The sequence below is a fragment of the Lonchura striata genome, chromosome 31 (genome assembly GCF_050655825.1).
Source record: "Lonchura striata isolate lonStrDom1 chromosome 31, ASM5065582v1, whole genome shotgun sequence".
In the NCBI taxonomy this organism is placed as follows: domain Eukaryota; kingdom Metazoa; phylum Chordata; class Aves; order Passeriformes; family Estrildidae; genus Lonchura; species Lonchura striata.
This window is the reverse complement of record NC_140733.1, coordinates 8,850,337-8,867,921: the sequence shown is the minus strand read 5'-3', so window position 1 is coordinate 8,867,921 and position 17,585 is coordinate 8,850,337. Positions and strand designations below refer to the sequence as shown.

Genomic DNA, 17,585 nt, shown 5'->3' with positions numbered 1-17,585 from the left:
TGGCGCTGCGGCCGGCCCGGCCCCGGGGGGTATCCGGGGGGTTTCTGGCTTTGCCGGGGGTCCCTGAGGAGGGGTCGGGGGATGGGGGAGGGGGGTCCCGGTGTGAGGGGGGCGGGGCCGGTGCCGCTTTCGGGGGCGCGGAGGCTCCGGTGGAGTAGCACTTCCGGTCTGACGGCAGCTTCCGGTCCCCCCTCACAATGCTTCCCCCCCGCCCCGCCTCACGCGGATGAAAAAGTTCCGGTGGGGGGGGTGGGGGTCGCAAGAAAGGTTCCGGCCTCCCCCCGACCCCCCCCCCCCCACGCTGATCGAGATTCCCAACATTCCCCAAATTCCCGTTTTTTATTTGGTTTTATTTCGTGTTTTATCAAAACTCCGCGCGGCGCCGCGCCTCTTTCCCCCCCCCCCCCCCCCCCAACCCCCCTGTGCAGCGGGGGGGGGGGGGACCCGGCTCTGCCTCCCCCCCACCAAAGAGGGGGGAGGGGTCCCCAAACCCCCCCCCGAGACCCTCCCGGGCTGGGGGAGGGGCGGGCAAAAAGGGGAGGGGGCGTGGGGGGGGGCGCACACAGAGCTTTGGTCCCCAACCCCTCCTCGACACGACCCCCACCCAAATTTTGGGGGGAAACCCCAATTTAGGGGGTTTCAGACCCCTCTAAATCCCCCTAATTTGGGGGGGGGGAGCAGAGTCACACCCAAACCTTGAATTTGGGGGCTCAGAGACCCCAAATTTGGGGTAAAATTGGGGGGGAGGGGCTCAACCTGTGATTTGGGGGTGGTCTCACCCCTCATTTGGGCAGGGTCTGACCCCCCATTTGGGGGGGCTCAATCCTCATTTTGGGGGGGACTGACCCCTCATTTTGGGGGGGGTCACAACCCCTAATTTGGAGGGGTTCCATCCTCATTTTGGGGAGGGGCTCACCCCTCATCCTGGGGGACTCAACCCCCCCCCACCCCCAATTCTGGGCTCCTCAAACAGCGGCGGCCGCTGGGGTTTTTTTGGGGGGGGATTTGAGGTTTTTTGGGGGGCTCTGGGGGGGCCCAGGGGGTTCAGGGAATTTTGGGGGGTGGTCCGGGGGCCCCCCCCCCGTCCATTATCGCAGGGAGATGCTCCAGTCGGCCCCAATGGGGACCCCAGGGCGCCGCAGGGTCAGCACCGAGCGCTCGGGGTCGTGCTGGAAATGCAGCGAGCTCTGGGAACCGTCTGCAGATGGAGACACAAAATTCGGGGTCAGGGACCCCAAAAATTCATCAGGAATGTAAAAAACTCAGAGGAATCATAAAACTCCAGCTCACTGACCCCGAGAACCCATCAAGAACACAAAATGCTCCTCAGAAACCCCAAATTCTTCGTGAGGGACCTTGAATTCCCCTCTGGGACCCCAATTCCCCTCAGAAACCATAAAATTCCCTCAAGGACAACAAAATTTCTCTCAAGGATCCCAAATTCTCCCTCAAGGACCCCAAAAACCCCTCAGAAACCCCAAAGTCTCCTCAGGATCTTCCAAAATCCACCCTCCTCCCCCAAACCCCTCAATGTCCATCCTGAGCCAGGCGCTCTCCAGCCACTCCACCCCCAGGATGACCCCTCCAAAACCCCCCAAAACCTACCCTAAAACCCCCAAAACCCACCCTAAAACCCCAAAACTCCCCCAAAACCCCCCTCACCTTGGGTGGTCAGCAGGGCGCTCTCCGGCCGCCCCACCCCCAGGATGACCACTCGCTCCAGCCAGGCTGGGCTGGACATGGACCCGCGGGGGTCAGCAGAGCTGGGGGGACAGAGGGGTCACAAGGAGGGTCACAGCCCCCCAAAAATCACCCCTGATCCCTCACCCCCATCACAGACAGGGCCCACGAGAAACGGGGGTTTGGGGACACCCTAGAGGTATTTTTGGGATATTTTGGGGCTGTTTTGGGTACCTGTCCATAAAGGTTCCTAGGAGGTGTTTGGGGTGAGTTCAGGGGTATGTTTAGGGTATTTTTGTACACACAGCTGTGAGGGTGCCTGGAGCTGTTTGGGGGGTATTTTTGGGTTGTTTTGGGGATATTTTAGGACCATGTTTGGAGTATTTTGGGTACATGACTGTGAAGGCTCTTAGGAGTTGTTTCGGGGTGGATTTGAGGGATATTTTTCAGTATTTGGGGGTATTTTTGGGCTGCTTTTTTCACTCCTGTTTCCCACACTTTTTCTCTCCTCGCGTTTTCCCGCCCTTTTTGTCCCCTCACGTTTTCCCGCCCTTTTTGTCCCCTCACGTTTTCCCGCCCTTTTTGTCCCCTCACGTTTTCCCGCCCTTTTTGTCCCCTCACGTTTTCCCGCCCTTTTTGTCCCCTCACGTTTTCCTGCCCTTTTTCTCCCCTCACGTTTTCCTGCCCTTTTTGTCCCCTCATGTTTCCATTTTTCCCCTTACATTTCCTGCCCTTTTTTTCCCCTTTGTTTATGGGATTTTTGTGTACCTGCCTGGGAGGTTTTTTTGGGGCAGTTTTGGGGCTACTTTAGGGGATTTTTTGGATAGCTGGCAGTCAGGTTACCCTGGGGCTGCTTCAGGTGGGATTTCTGGAATACTTTAGGGTATTTTAGGCTGGTTTTGGGATATTTTGGGTACCTGGAGGTGAGAGTGCCATTGGCAAAGTGGAAGTGCCGGTGCAGGAATGCATTTTTGGTGGCGTAGTCGAAGCTGATTCCATCATCCACATACAGATCCCCTTGTGCCGTGCCCTGGGGGATAAAAGGGGGTTTGGGGGGATCCCAAGAGGGGTTTTGGGGGCAAATGAGGGGTCTGGAGGTATCTCAGAGGGTTTTTGAGGGTCCCAGGGAGAGTTTTTGGGGTCCCTGAAGGGAGATTCAGGGTTCCTGCATTCACCTGGGAGGGATCTGGGGGGGGTTTCAGGGTTCCTGGTGGGGGTTTTGGGGTTCCCACACTCACCTGGGAAGTGTCTGGGGGTGTTTTGTGGACCCTGAGGGGGATTTGGGGTCCCTGCACTCACCTGGGAGGGGTCTGGAGAGGTTTTGGGGTTCCTGGTGGGGGTTTTGGGGTCCCTACACTCACCTGGGAGAGGTCTGGAGAGGTTTTGGGGTTCCTGGTGGGGGTTTTGGGGTCCCTACACTCACCTGGGAGAGGTCTGGAGAGGTTTTGGGGTTCCTGGTGGGGGTTTTGGGGTCCCTACACTCACCTGGGGGCTCAGGGCCACATAGAGGGTGAAGGGGTCGCCCTTCATGGCCTCAGTGGAGCGGCGAGGCCGGTCCTGGCGTGGGATCACCGTCCCCCCTCGCTGGAACACCGGGATCTGGTGGAGCATGGGGGGGGTCAGCACCCCAAAAACCCCATTAAAAAAACCCAAATCCCCCCAAAAACCCCATTTAAAAAACCCAAATCTCCCCAAACCCTGCCCAAAAAAACCCCAAATCCCCCAGGTCACTCCCAGTGCTTGAGATGATTTTGACCACTATCCCCGCCCGCACTGGAACACAAGGATCTGGGGGGATTCAGATTTTTGGAGTCTCCAGGGGGATTTTGGGGTCGCCATGGAAGTTCTGGGGTCTCCAGGGAGGTTTTTGGGGTCCCAAGCCCCTCCACACACCCCTTGAGCTCCCCCAAAACAACCCATGGTGCTGAGGGTGACGGGCACCACACTCCCCATGGGGGAAGAGGGAGATCAGGGGAGGATTTTGGGGTGTCCAGGGGGAATATTGGGGGTTCCAAGGGCAGTTTTAGGGTCTCATGGGGGTTTTGGGGTCCCAGCATCCCCCCAAACCCCTTGAGCCCCCCCAGAAACCCACGGTGCTGAGGGTGACGGGCACATAGAGGGTCTGGGGCGCCCGGTGCTGCTCGTGGGTCTCTTCATTGTACCAGACCTGGGGGTGAAATTTAGGGTTCAGGGGGGTCCTGCGCCCCAAGAAAACCCTAAAAATCACCGCAAAAGGGCTCACTCACCTCTCCTTCCCCAGGCAGGTACACGTTGACCCCGCGGGCGCCCGACTCTGTCACGGGGTGCACCAGGAGCACCCGGTCTGGGGGACAGGGGTCAGCAAGGGGAAACCCCAAAAATGACCCCAAAAGGGATCCTAAAAGGGGTCAAGGACCCCAGAAAGGGAGTCAGGGACTCCCCCTCACCGATCATGTACTGGTCATCCATGGCGAAGGTGTGGGGGTCATCCGGGAATTCCATCCACAGGGGCCTGGGGGGGACAGTGGGGTTTGGGGTCAGGGGGATCTGGGGGCATTTTGGGGGTTTCGGATTAGGGGGATTTGGGGTCAGGGGGTTTGGGGATGTTTTGGGGTCAGAGGGTCTGAGGTCAGGAATTTGGAGTCATCAGGGTTTGGGAGCAGGCGTCTAGGACGGGGCGGTTTGGGGTCAGAGGTTTGGGTTCAGGGGATTTGGGGTTATCCTGGATGGACTGGGGGTTACCCAGGTAGATTTTAGGGATGAATTTGGGGGTTTTGGGGTGGATTTGGGGTTTTTGGGGTGGCACACCTCATGACAGGGATGCCCTGGCAGTGGCAGCGGTACAAGGCTGTGTACCATGTCAGGAACAGGGGATTTTGGAGTTATCTCTGGTAGGATTTGCTGTATCTCACATGGGTTTTTGGGGTGGATTCAGGGTTACCCAGGTAGGTTTTTGAGGTGGATTTGGGGTTTTTGGGGCGGCACACCTCATGACAGGGATGCCCTGGAAATGGCAGTGGTAGAAGGCCGTGTACCATGTTAAGATCAGAGGGGTTTGGGGTTATCTCAGGTAGGATATGCTGTATTTTTGGGGTGGATTTGGGGTTTTTGGGGCGGCACACCTCATGACGGGGATGCCCTGGCGGTGGCAGTGGTAGAAGGCCGTGTACCACGTCGGGAGCAGGGCGTAGCGGCGCCGCAGCGCGGCCCTGACCAGCGCCAGGTGCTCGGGGCTCAGCAGCCACGGCTCGCGCCGCGCCGTGTCCAGGTGGGCGTGGGCGCGGAAGAAGGGCTGGAACGCCCCGGCCTGGTACCAGCGCACCTGCAGCTCCGGGCCCGGGTTCTGGAAGAAGCCGCCCACGTCCGCTGCCAACGGGGCAGGGGTGGCAGTGAGCCCTGGTCCTGAGCCTGCTCCCAGTCCCACATCCTGGTGCTGGCCCTGATCCCAATCCTGGTCTCAATCCTGGTCCTGGCCCTGGCCCTGACCCCAATCCTGGTCTCAATCCTGGTCCTGATCCCAATCCTGCCCCCAGTCCTGATCCCATTCCTAATCCCTGTCCCAGCTCTGATCCTAGATCCTGGACCTGACCCAGATCCCAATCCTGGTCCTGGTCTCAAACCCCTCCTGATCCCAGCCAGCCCTTGTTCCATTCCCATTCCAGATCCCAGCTCCAATCCTATCCATGACCCCATTCCCCATCCCATATCCCAATCCCATATCCCAATCCCAGCATTCCCAGTACTCCCAGTTTGGCTCACCCCCGCAGAAGGCCAGCCCAGCCAGCCCGAAGCTCAGGCACATGGGGATGGAGATCCGCAGGTGCTCCCAGTCGGCCGTGTTGTCCCCGGTCCAAACCGCACCTGGGGAGTTTGGGGGGGTCAGGGGGGGTTCCCCTCAATCCTGAACCCCCCCACAATTTCCAGGATTTGCCCAAAATCCCAGGATTTCCCCCCAGGCCTCACCGTAGCGCTGGGAGCCGGCGAAGAAGGCGCGGCTGAGCACGAAGGGTCGGAGCCGCCCCCCCGAGCGCCGGATCAGCCCCTCGGCCGTGGCCTTGTGCTGGGAACAGGGAAAAGGGGGTCAGCCACCCCAAACCCGACCCCAAAGGGGGCTAAAGGGGTTTGGGGGAAATGAAGCCAGAATTGAGAGGGTTTGGGGGGACCTAAAGGGTGTTTGAGGGGCCTAAAAGGGGTTTGTGGGGGTGTAGAACAGTTTGGGGGCTCCTAAAGGGGTTTGAGGGGTCCTAAATGGGTGTTTGGGGGGGCCTAAAAAGGGTTTGGAGGAGCCTGAAGGGGTTTGGGGGGTCCTGAAGCAGTTTGGGGGCTCTGAAGGGATTTGGGGGGGAAATTAATGGGGAACTGGAGGGGCCCAAAAGGGGTGAGAGAGAGTCCTAAAGAGGTTTGGGGGGCTCTGGGAGGTTGGAATTTTTTTGGGGCTCCTTCAGAAGTTTTGGGGGTGCCCCTGTGAGGATTTAAGGGCATCTCAGAGGATTTGTGGGGGAGGGTCCCAGAAGATTTGGGGGGGGGGGTCTCACCATACAGAGCCCACAGATGCTCCCAGCCCCCAAACTGCCCAAGGTTTAGGGAGGGTCCCTGAGGGGTTTGGGTGGCTCTGGGAGATTGGGATTTTTTTTTTGGGTCTCTGTGGGATTTTGGGGTTGTCCCTGTGGGGTTTTGGGGGGGGGGGGTCTCACCACGTAGAGCCCGTAGATGTTGTGCAGCTCACGGTGCTCCCAGCCCCCAAAGTGCCGCGCGTCCTTGTGCATCGTCACCTCGGGGCCGCTGAACACCGACGGCTCGTTCATGTCATTCCACGTGTACAGCGCCTCCGTGGAGCCCTGGGGGAGCCCCAGATCAGTGGGGGGACCCCAAAAATATGGGGAGGGGGGGGGGTTCTGAAACCCTCCCAGGGGATCCCCAAAATCGGGGCGGAAAGCCAAGGTGGGGTCTCCAAAAAGGCACTGAGGGGAAAGGGTGCGAGGGAGAAAGGGGTGAGGAGAGGTTTGTGGGGATTCTCTAAAACTAGAGAGGGCTTCGGGCTCAGGAAAGCCCAAAAAATCAGCAGGGAAACCCCAAAAATATGGGGGGGATTCTGCAAGTGCCAGGCGGTTCCCCAAAATCCCCCCTAAAAGATGGAGGGATTCTCCAAGGGGAGGATGGTGCAAGGGGGAAAAGGGTGAAGAGAGGAATTTGTGAAGGGGGGGTCTCCAGGGTTTTGGGAATGCTTTGAGGGGAGGCTCTGGAGGGTCTGACAGAAATCTGGGGGGGTTGGACAGAGATTTTGGGGGGTCCCCACCTCATACTGGTCGAAGGCAAACATGTTCGCCCACCACTCGCGCATCTCGGGGTTCGTGAAGTCGGGGTACGCCGAAGAGCCTGGGGGGCACGGGGGGGGGGGCTTGTGACCCCCCCTGGACTCCCCAAAACCACCCCAAAACCACCCCAAAATCCCCCCAGCCCCACTGACTGGACCAACACCAGCCTTTGTAGCCACTGCCATCCTCAGTATTGATGTGGAACTCCCTGAGACCACCCCAAAATCCCTTCAGGAGCTCCCAAAGCTCCCAGAAAATCCCCTAAAACCCCTCGAGGACCCCCCAGATCCCCCCCCAGCCCCACTGACCGGGCCAGCACCAGCCCTCGTAGTCGTTGCCGTCCTTGGTTTTGACGAAGAGGCCTCGCGCCCGCAGCTCCGTGTGCACCCGGTACCCCCCGTCCACCTTGATGTGCGGGTCCACGATGCTGACCATCTGTGGGGCAGCGGCCAGGGGTGAGTGACCACCGGGCAGTGGCCAGGGAGGCAGTAACCAAGGGAACGTTCCCAATCCCAATCCCACCCCATTCCCAATCCCCTCCCTGCATTTCCAGCCTGCCAGGCGCTCCAGCATGCCCCGGGGGTTGGGGAATTTGGCAGGATTTGGCAGGATCCCATTTCCAATCCTGCTCCCACCCCAATCCCATTCCCAATCCTGCTCCCACCCCAATCCCATCCCAACCCCGTTCCCGTCCCACCCTGCGTTTCCGGGCCGCCAGGCGCTCCAGCATGCCCCGAGGGTTGGGGAATTTGGCAGGGTCCCAGGTGAAGTAGCGCTTGCCGTCGGCGTGCTCGATGTCCAGCCAGAGCACGTCCAGGGGCAGCTCGTGCTCCTCGAATCCCCTCTCCACGGCCTCCACGTCCGCCTCGTCCTGGTAATTCCAGCGGCTCTGGTGGTAGCCCAGGGAGAAGAGCGGGGGCAGCGCCTGTGTGCCTGGGCAAGGGGTGGGAACAAGGGTGAAATCCCCTAAATCAGCCCTAAAAATGGGCATGGGGCACAGCCAGATGGGAGAGATCCCCTAAAATAATCCTAAAAATGGGGGCACGGTGAAAATGCCTTGAAAATAACCCTAAAAGTGGAGATAGGGTGGGAATCCCCTGAAAATAATCCTAAAAATGGGAATGGGGTGGGAATGTTCTGAAAATAACTCTAAAAGTGGGAATAGGGTGGGAATCCCCTGAAAATAACCCTAAAAGTGGGAACAGGGTGAGAATCCCCTGAAAACCCTAAAAGTGGGAATAAGGTGGGAATCCCCTGAAACTCAGAACGGGGCAGAAATTTTCTGCAAATAACTCTAGAAACAGAAACTGGACAACATCAAAGTTGAGAAATCCCCCAAAAACTCCCGTGAGAATGGGAATGGGGTTGAAAGAGAAAAATTCACAGTGTCCCCACTGTCCTGTACCAGTCGGGGCTCTATTCTGGTGTCCCTGTCCCCATCCCAGTGTCCCCAGTGTCCCATACTGGTCAGGGCTCTGTTCTGGTGTCCCTGTCCCCATCCCAGTGTCCCCATCCCAGTGTCCCCAGTGTCCCCAGCGGCCCGTACCGGTCAGTCTCCCGTACTGGGCAGTGACGTCGGCGGGCCGCGGCCCCAGCAGCAGGAAGACGTCGATGACGCCGCTCTCGGACATCCAGCGCACCTCGGTCTGGGGGGTCTCACCTCCCCCCTGCATGTAATCCAGGAGCTTCCCAAAAAGGGTCTGGGGGTGGGACAGGGGGTCAGCAACCCCAAATTCCCACTGAGGTAACCAGACACCCCCGCAAACCACCCCAAAGTCCCCCTCTCGGACTTTCCCAGACGTGTTAGAGCTGATGTCCACCCTGGTCTTGGCCCCTCAGGGACCCCAGATCCCCTAAATCCCCTCCAGAACACCCTAAATCCCCCTCCTGGATCTTTCTAGCAGTGTTGGAGCCCCCCAAGAACCCCAAAACCTACCCAGGACCCCCAAACCTCCCCCAAACCCTCCCAAACCTCCTCAAACCTCCCCCAAACCCCCCGAGACCTCCCTGCTGGACATTCCCAACTGTGTTGGAGCTGATGTCCACCCAGGACCCACAAACCCACCCAGAACCCTCCCTAGACCCCCCCTGCCGGACCTTCCCGGCCGTGTTGGAGCCGATGTCCACGCAGGACCCCCAAACCCAGCCAGGACCCCCCAAAACCTCCCCCAAACCTCCCCAGACCCCCCTGCCAGACCTTCCCGGCCGTGTTGGAGCCGATGTCCACCCAGGTCTCGGCGGCGTTGAGCCAGAAGATGCCGAGGCTGAGGCGGGGCCGGTGGGCGAGCAGCAGCGGCACCGAGCCGTACAGAGCCATGGGCGTGAACACCTCGTACTGGAACACGTCCAGGTTGTACAGGCGGTACGGGTCACCCCCCCTGGGGACACGGGGACAGTCAGGGACACTGCCAGGGGGTCAGGGACACACCCCAGGGCTGTACAGGCTCTATGGGTCACCTCCCCCAGGGGACATCTGGGATATGGGGGCAGGCTCAGGGACACCCCCACGATGTCACTGTCACCCCATGAAGCCACCATCACTGCCATCCCCACACAGCATCGCTGTCACTGACACCCTGCTGCTGTCACTGTCACTGTCACCCCAGTGTTCCTGTCCTCCCACAGTGACACCACCCCCTCAGTGCCACCATCCCCCTCATCTCGCTCCTGTACCCCCACATCCCCGTGTCCCCGTGTTGTCCCCATCTCTGTGTCACCCCAATATCCCCGTGGTGTCCCCAACATCCCTGTGGTGTCCCCAATGTCCCCGTGGTGTCCCCAACATCCCCGTGGTGTCCCCAATGTCCCCGTGGTGTCCCCAACATCCCTGTGGTGTCCCCGGTGTCCCCGCTCACTCGGTGGGGCGCAGCCGCAGGCTCTCGGCGTGCTCGGGGATGCCGTACACGTGCTCGAATCCGGGCAGGGAGAAATCCAACCCCACCGAGGTGGGTCCTGCAGGGAGGGGTTGGGGGGGTCACAGGGGTCCCCCATGCCCCCCTCCCGTGTCCCCAAGTGTCCCCAAGCGTCCCCAGCTGTCCCCACCATAGGGTTTGCTGTCCGTGTGCGTCTTGAACGTCTCCTCCCACGCCCCCGGCTCCTCCTCGGGCTCTGCCGGCGGCTCCACGGGCTGGGGGGGGACAAATCCTGTCAGGAATGGGGGGACCCCTCCCCCAAAAAAATGGGGGGAGGGTTTACTCTGGGGTGTCCCCCCCCAGTCCTTGTCACCTTGTCGCTCTGGGTGCTGCCAGCGCCGTCCTCGGGCCCCTCCTGCGCCGCCCCCTCCTCGCCCGGGGGGTCCTTGGGGGGGTCCCTGTGGGAATTTGGGGTCCTGGGGTGCCCCAAAGGGGGGGGCAGGGGGGCGACAGGGACAAGGGGCATCCCCAAGACCCCGAATTTTGGGGGGACCAGGACCCCCCTCAGCTGCTCCTGCCCACTCTGGGTGGGGGGGTGGGGGTGTAGGGGTGGGGGGAAATCTCCTCATTTTTGGGGTGCACAGACCCCTGCCAGCTACACCTAACCCTTCAATTTGGGGGTGCACAGACCCCCCTTAGCTACACCTGACCCTTCAATTTGGGGAGGGGGGCACAGACCCCCTCCCTGACTACTCCAGCCCCCTCCCCAATTTTGGGGGCCACAACAACCCCCCCCAAGCTGCTCCTACTCCCCGTTTTGGGGGGGATTTGAAGTCCCCCAGTTCCTCCTACCCCCTCCCACCGTGCTGAGGGGGGGATCCCTTTTTGAGGGGGGGTCCGGGGGACTTTGGGGGCGCAGGGACGGCGGCGATTCCATGGATTTACCTACGGAAAAGGCTCTTGATCCTATCCCACACAGAACTAACTTTATCCGCCAGACTGGGGGTGGGGGGCACCAAAACAGAAACACAGAGAGTCAGCGCGGCCCCCCCGGCCCGCGGGAACCCCCTGGGCTGGGGGGGCCACCCCGACCCCCTCTGCGCTTCGGGGGACACCCCCCACCCCACCCTGAGCCCTGCGGGGGGATTTGGGGGTTTTTTTTAGGGTTTTTCAAAGGGGTTTTGAGCCTTTTTTGAGGGTTTCTTCCGTACGTTTTTTTTTTTTTAGGATTTTGAAAGTTTTTAAGATTTTTTTTTAGGAGCTTTTCTGGGAGTTTTGAAGGTATTTGAGGGTTTTTTAGGAGGATTTTTGGGGGGTTTTGAAAGTTTCTGAGTTTTTTAGGAATTTTTTGGGGGGGTTTGAAGGTTTTTGAGCACTTTTTAAAGGGTTTTTGGGGGTGGTTTTGAAGGGTTTTGAGTGTTTTTTGATTATTTTTGTGGAATTTTGAAGATTTTTGAGGTTTTTTTAGGAATTTTTGGGAAGGTTTTAAAGGTTTTTGAGGATTTTTTGAGGGATTATTTTTAGGATTTAGAAGATCTTTGGAAGTTTTTTTTAAGGTCTTTTTGGTGATTTTAAAGGTTTTTTGAGGGCTTTTTGAAAGTTTTTTTTTTTAGGATTTTGAAGATTTTTTGAGAGTGTTTTTTTTGGGGATTTTGAAGGTTTTTGAGCATTTTTTTGAGGTTTTTTTTTAGGAATTTGAAGGTTTTCTGAGGGCTATTTTTAGGAGTTTGAAGGTTTTCTGAGGGTTTTTCAGGGTTTGGGGTCACTCACGAGTCCCGGCGGCGCCGCTGGTGCTCGAAGACGAGGAGGCCGCGGGCGTTGACGCTGCAGAGCAGCTCCCGCTGCCGCAGCAGGTCCAGGCGGAACGGCCGCTCCGTCACCAGCAGCCGGTGGCCCCCGGGGCCCAGGGACAGCTCCAGGGTCCCCTCGTCACGGCCTGTCACCTCCAGCCTGGGGACAGTGGTGTTTGTCACCATCCCTGGGCTTTGTCACCACCCCAGGGCTTTGTCACCATCCCCAGGGCACGCCGGGCTTTGTCACCATCCCAGGGCTTTGTCACCATCCCAGGGCTTTGTCACCATCCCCAGGGCACCCCGGGCTTTGTCACCACCCCAGGGCTTTGTCACCATCCCAGGGCACCCCGGGCTTTGTCACCACCCCAGGGCTTTGTCACCATCCCAGGGCACTCCAGGCTTTGTCACTGTCCCAGGGCACCCCAGAGAACCACGACTGCCACCCCGGGGCAGCTCTGGGGTGTCCTGGTCACGGCCTGGGGACAGCGGCCATCAGGGGTGGCAGTGTCCCCTGTCCTTCAGGGGGTGGCTCTGACCTCCTCCTGTGTCCCCATGTGTCCCCATGTCCCCTCACCTCTCGGCAGGCGGCTCCCCCAGCAGCCATTGGGGATGGGTGGCAGTGTCCCCATGTGTCCCCATGTCCCCTCACCTCTCGGCAGGCGGCTCCCCCAGCAGCCATTGGGGATGGGTGGCAGTGTCCCTGTGTCCCCATGTGTCCCCATGTCCCCTCACCTCTCGGCAGGCGGCTCCCCCAGCAGCCATTGGGGATGGGTGGCAGTGTCCCCATGTGTCCCCATGTCCCCTCACCTCTCGGCAGGCGGCTCCCCCAGCAGCCATTGGGGATGGGTGGCAGTGTCCCTGTGTCCCCATGTGTCCCCATGTCCCCTCACCTCTCGGCAGGTGGCTCCCCCAGCAGCCATTGGGGATGGGTGGCAGTGTCCCCATGTGTCCCCATGTCCCCTCACCTCTCGGCAGGCGGCTCCCCCAGCAGCCATTGGGGATGGGTGGCAGTGTCCCCATGTGTCCCCATGTCCCCTCACCTCTCGGCAGGCGGCTCCCCCAGCAGCCATTGGGGATGGGTGGCAGTGTCCCCATGTGTCCCCACGTCCCCTCACCTCTCGGCAGGCGGCTCCCCCAGCAGCACGTCGGGCACGTGGTAGCGGGGCCGCAGCGGGGCCAGCTCCTGGATGCGCAAGCGCGTCACGTTCCCGGTGAGCCCCCACAGCTCCAGCAGCAGCGGCACCTGCGGGGACAGCGGTGGCACCTGGGGCTGGGGATTGGCACCTGGGGCTGGGGACAGCATCACCTGGGGCTGGGGATTGGCACCTGGGGCTGGGGACAGCATCACCTGGGGCTGGGAATTGGCACCTGGGGCTGGGGACATGAGGACAGTGGCACCTGAGGCAGGGGACACAGGGACAGTGGTACCTGGGGGCCCCCACACCTCCCGCAGCAGTGACACCTGAACGGCGGGGACAGGGACAAGGCCAGCTAGGCACAGAGACACCTGAGACCCCCCCAGTGTCCCCGTGTCCCCTCACCTGGGTGGCCTCGGTGACCACCTGGATCCTGTGAGCCCTGTGACCCCCCAGTGTCCCCGTGTCCCCTCACCTGGGTGGCCTCGGTGACCACCTGGATCCTGTGAGCCCTGTGACCCCCCAGTGTCCCCGTGTCCCCTCACCTGGGTGGCCTCGTTGACCAGCTGGATGGTGGCCACGTCGGGGCCGAGCTGCAGCGACTCCAGCAGCGCCCGGTACGGGGAGTTCCCGGGCTGGATCCGCCGCTGCCGCCTGGGGGGGCACAGGGAGGGGGGCCCTGAGTGACCCCCCGGGCTGAGCCCCCCAGATCCCCCCAGCCGTGCCCCCCCAGCCCCACACCTGCAGAAGCCGCTCTGCTCGCAGCTCTTGAAGTTGCCGCGGTCGACGGCGAGCGAGGCCCCGAGGCACAGGGTCAGCCAGAGCGGCCACCTGGGGGCACGGGGGGTCAGCACCCCAGAAACAGGGAGAGAGACCCCCAAAACAAACCTGGGGCACGGGGGGTCAGCACCCCAAAAACAGGGAGAGACCCCCAAAACAAACCTGAGGGGGTCAGCACCCCGAAAACGGGGAGAGAGACCCCCAAAACAAACCTGGGGCATGGGGGGTCAGCACCCCAAAAAAAGGGAGAGGACCCCCAAAACAAACCTGAAGGGGTCAGCACCCCAAAAACGGGGAGAGAGAGACCCCCAAAACAAACCTGAGGGGGTCAGCACCCCGAAAACAGGGAGAGGCCCCCCAAAACACACCTGGGGGCACGGTGGGTTTCAGTGCCCCGAAACCGGGGGACGCCCCCCCAAATCCCACCTGAGGGGGTCAGAACCCTGAAACCACCCAGAGACCTCCCCCAAACCCACCGGGGAACCCCAAAACCAGCGGGAGACCCCCCCCAAACCCACGGGGGGACACCGGGACACCCCAAATCCCCCCTCAGGTGGGCAAGGGGGTGGGTCAGAGAGCCCCAAAATCATTGGGGGGGCAGCAGGGACCCCCGAACATGGAGACGGGGGGGCACAGGGACCCCCCCCCAAAAAACACCTCAGGTGAGAACGGGGCGGTCCAGATCCCCCAAATGGCATCTGTGGGGGCATAGACCCCAAAAACCAGCGGGGGGGACACGGGGGGGGCATTGGGGGGGTAAGAGCTGGGGTAGGGACCCCCCCCAAACCCGCGGGGGGCACAGGGACTCCCCCCAAACCCACAGGGACACCCCGACCGGCACCCAGAGGCAGCAGGGGGGACATGGGGGGGGTCACAGAGCAGATTTCGGGGGGGTCCCGGGGGAATCTGAGGAGGAGGGTCCCACAGGGGCTGGGGGGGGGTCGGGGGTGTGTGGGGGGCTGGGCCGCAGCCCGGGCTCGAGGATTTGGGGGGGGTCCCGGGCACTCAAGGCCCGGCCGGGGGGGCCCGGGGGGGTTTTTGGGGCGGGGGGTCCCGTGGGGGGGTCGGGGGTGACTTTGGGGGTCCCGTGGGGGGGTGGGGGGGGGGTCGGGCCCCTGGCGCGCGCTCACCGCCCCAGCGCCGCCGCCATCTTGGATCCGGCCTGACCCTTGACCCCGCCCCCCTGCCCGACGCCGCCGCCTCCTATTGGCTGCGAGTGGCCACGCCCCCCTCCCCGCCCCGGCCACGCCCTCTCGAGGGGTTCCCGCCTTACCTGGTTGCCGGGGAGACCGAGGCCCCGCCCTCCCCGTGTTGTGATTCGCGGTCGAGGCTGGAGCGACGGCAGCACAACTCAATCAGAGCGCGGCTCGGGGAAGAGGCGAGAGCGCAGCGTGAGGACAGGACGGAAACCCAATGAAAGCGCGGGAACGCTGAGTGACACACTGTCTTGTCCAATCAGAATGCTGCTTTCAGCCGGTGCCCCGCCCACGAGGGCTTCCGTGGCAACGCCCCGCCTCCGCGCTCATGGAAACCACCGCCCTGGCGACCGCGGCCCGTCCTTTTCCGGAGAGCCAATCAGCAGCGCGGATTCCTGAGTGCCGGCAACCGCGGCCAATCAACAAACGTTTCTGACACAGCTTGGCCCGGTCATATTGAGTGACAGGTTGACTAACCAATGAGAGCGGAGTGGCGGCACGCCGGGGCCGCCAATCAGCGCGGGGGGGCGAGGCGTAGACAGGCCGCGGCTTTGTGGTGAGCGGGGCCGGGGGCGCTGGGGGGGAACCGGGACAAACTGGGACAAACTGGGACGGACTGGGACCGACCGGGGCCGACCCGGCTGGACTGAGGCCGAGCAGGACTCGTGGGGCCGGGCTGGGATTGACTGGGATGGGCCCCTGTGGGATTGACTGGGACCCAATGGGTCACAGGGCCAAACTGGGATGGACTGGGAGGAACTGGGATGGGACTGGGATGGACTGGGCTGGAACTGGGCCATACTGGGATGGGCTGAGCCGCACTGGGATTGCCCGGCAGGCCCAGCTCCTGCCCGTGTGCCCCCACCCAGTTCCAGCACCCCCACCCCGATGGGGTTCCCTGCGCTTTGATCCCGCTCTGATCCCCGTTTTTCCCCATTTCCCCCCATTTTCGAACCCCCCAATCCCGATGGAGTTCCCGGAGCACTGAGCACCCGTTTTCCCTGGGTTTTCCCATTTTTCGCAGCCCGATGGAGTACCCCCAGCACTGATTGCCCATTTCCCCTGTTAATTTCCCCATTTCCCCCCTGTTCTCCCTGTTCATTTCCCCATTTTTCCCCATTTATTTCCCCGTTTCCTCCATTCCCCGCAGCCCGATGGAGTTCCCCGAGCACTGATCGCCCATTTTCCCTGTTTCCCCCCGTTTATTTCCCCGTTTTTCCCCAGCCCGATGGAGTTCCCCGAGCACAGCCGGCAGCTGCTGCGGGGGCTGCGGGAGCAGCGCTCCCGGGGGATCCTGTGCGACTGCACGGTGCTGGTGGGCACCGCGCCCTTCCCGGCGCACCGGGCCGTGCTGGCCGCCTGCAGCTCCTTCTTCCACCTGTGCTACGCCGAGCCGGGCGGCGCGGGCGGGGCGCGGGGCGCCGTGGTGGCCCTCAACAGCGACATCGTCACGGCGCCCGCCTTCGCGCTGCTGCTGGAGTTCATGTACGAGGGGCGGCTGGCGCTGGCCGCCCCGCTGGAGGACGTGCTGGCCGCCGCCAGCTACCTGCACATGAACGACGTGGTCAAGCTGTGCAAGAAGAAGCTGCAGGCGCGGGGCCCGGCCGAGGCCGACAGCACCAAGCGGGAGGAGGACGCCGCCAGCCCGGCCCCGCCGCAGCCGCCGCCGCAGCCGCCGCTGCAGCCCCCGCCGGGCGACGCGGGGACGCCGCCGGAGCCGCCGCTGGTGGACGCGGCCGACACGACCCAGCCCGGGGTGGGCGGCGAGCGACCCCCGCCCAGCCCCAGCAGCTCCTGCGAGGCCGCGCCGGGACCCGGAGCCGCCGCCCCGTCCGCGGGCGGGGGTCCCTGGGCCGCGCCCCCCGGCCCCGCCGCTGTCATCAAGGCCGAGGCCATCGTGATCTCGGACGAGGAGCCCGACGGCGCCCGCCGCCCCGCCGCGCCCCCTCCTGCTCCTCCGCCGCCGCCGCCGCCGCCGCCGCCGCCTGCCCCGGGCCGAGCGGCGGGATTCGGGGAGGGGGCGGCGCTGGGCCCGGCGCTGGGGGGGCTGCGGGAGCCGCTGTTCCTGGCGCCGCTGGAGCCCCGCGGGGGTTTCGGGCTGTTCGCCGAGGAGGCCCCGACGTGCCCGACCTGCGGGAAGACGTTCTCGTGCTCGTACACGCTGCGGCGCCACGCCACCGTGCACACCCGCGAGCGGCCCTACGAGTGCCGCCACTGCCTGCGCTCCTACACGCAGTCCGGGGACCTGTACCGGCACGTCCGCAAGGCCCACAGCCACGGCGGGGCCGCCCGCGGGCCCCGCGACCCCGCCCGCGACGGCGACAACCCGCCCTGACCGCCGCGGCCGCCCGGGGAACCGGGATGGACCGAGCCGAGCCGAGCCGGCGGCGGGGCTCGGACGGGGACACCGGCATGGGGACAACTGCTCTGACCGGGGACACCGGGACGGGGATGCCTGCGGCCACCGGGACACCTGTACCGTGCTGGGACACCGGGACTGGGACACGCGCCCTGAGCGGGACCCCCGGGGCGGCAGCGCCTGCACGGCCGGGACTCCCGGGGTGGTGACACCTGCTGGGAGCGGGACCGCCCGGGAGGGTGGCAGCGCTCCCCGGGACCCCCGGGACCCCCGGGACCGCGACCCCGCCCGGGGGGAACCGGAGGGGCGTGGCCTCTGGCGGGTGTACGGGGGTCACGCGCGAATAAAGCGACGCTGGACACGGGCGGTGGGCGGAGACTGAGGGGGCGTGGCACCGCGAGGCCCCGCCCACCGGCAGCGCCCCCGGGAGTTATCCCAGTCCATCCCAGTCCCCCCCACTCCCATCCCAGTCACTTCCAGTCCATCACGGTTATT

At 62.8% G+C, this 17,585-nt stretch overlaps 2 protein-coding genes across 3 annotated transcripts; one reads left to right on the top strand and one right to left on the bottom strand.

Moving 5' to 3' along the window:
- Window positions 1-329: 329 nt before the first annotated feature.
- LOC110478864 (neutral alpha-glucosidase AB) lies at window positions 330-14,724 on the bottom strand. Of its 2 annotated transcripts, XM_085563898.1 has the most exons (25): window positions 14,666-14,724; window positions 13,497-13,586; window positions 13,301-13,409; window positions 12,735-12,862; window positions 11,597-11,776; window positions 10,772-10,825; window positions 10,200-10,284; window positions 10,017-10,101; window positions 9,830-9,926; window positions 9,172-9,352; window positions 8,521-8,674; window positions 7,672-7,907; window positions 7,283-7,409; window positions 6,956-7,035; window positions 6,354-6,497; window positions 5,623-5,719; window positions 5,419-5,520; window positions 4,782-5,025; window positions 4,107-4,171; window positions 3,927-4,003; window positions 3,773-3,847; window positions 3,166-3,279; window positions 2,598-2,710; window positions 1,663-1,763; window positions 330-1,198 (listed from the first exon to the last, which is right to left on the bottom strand). In XM_085563898.1, the coding sequence occupies exons 1-25, from the start codon at window positions 14,683-14,685 to the stop codon at window positions 1,089-1,091; spliced, it is 2,868 nt and encodes a 955-aa protein (XP_085420024.1). In that variant the 5' UTR covers window positions 14,686-14,724; the 3' UTR covers window positions 330-1,088. The 2 variants fall into 2 exon arrangements, with proteins under 2 accessions (XP_085420024.1, XP_085420023.1); XM_085563897.1 differs by lacking the exon at window positions 10,772-10,825 and having other exon boundaries at window positions 14,666-14,713.
- Window positions 14,725-14,854: 130 nt separating this feature from the next.
- Window positions 14,855-17,455, top strand: LOC146764878 (zinc finger and BTB domain-containing protein 3-like). The gene is made up of 2 exons (XM_085563930.1): window positions 14,855-15,287; window positions 15,956-17,455. The coding sequence occupies exons 1-2, from the start codon at window positions 15,211-15,213 to the stop codon at window positions 17,064-17,066; spliced, it is 1,188 nt and encodes a 395-aa protein (XP_085420056.1). The 5' UTR covers window positions 14,855-15,210; the 3' UTR covers window positions 17,067-17,455.
- The last annotated feature ends 130 nt before the right edge of the window (window positions 17,456-17,585 follow it).

Excerpts from the sequence above, each read along its gene's own strand:
- LOC110478864 (XM_085563898.1), bottom strand. The coding sequence starts at position 14,685 with ATGGCGGCGGCGCTGGGGCG. Across the intron at positions 10,826-11,596 it reads CAGCGGCGCCGCCGGGACTC|TCTGGCGGATAAAGTTAGTT; the intron begins GTGAGTGACCCC and ends CCCCACCCCCAG. Across the intron at positions 5,521-5,622 it reads CGCCGGCTCCCAGCGCTACG|GTGCGGTTTGGACCGGGGAC; the intron begins GTGAGGCCTGGG and ends CAAACTCCCCAG.
- LOC146764878 (XM_085563930.1), top strand. The coding sequence starts at position 15,211 with ATGAGAGCGGAGTGGCGGCACGCCGGGGCCGCCAATCAGCGCGGGGGG. Across the intron at positions 15,288-15,955 it reads AGACAGGCCGCGGCTTTGTG|CCCGATGGAGTTCCCCGAGC; the intron begins GTGAGCGGGGCC and ends GTTTTTCCCCAG.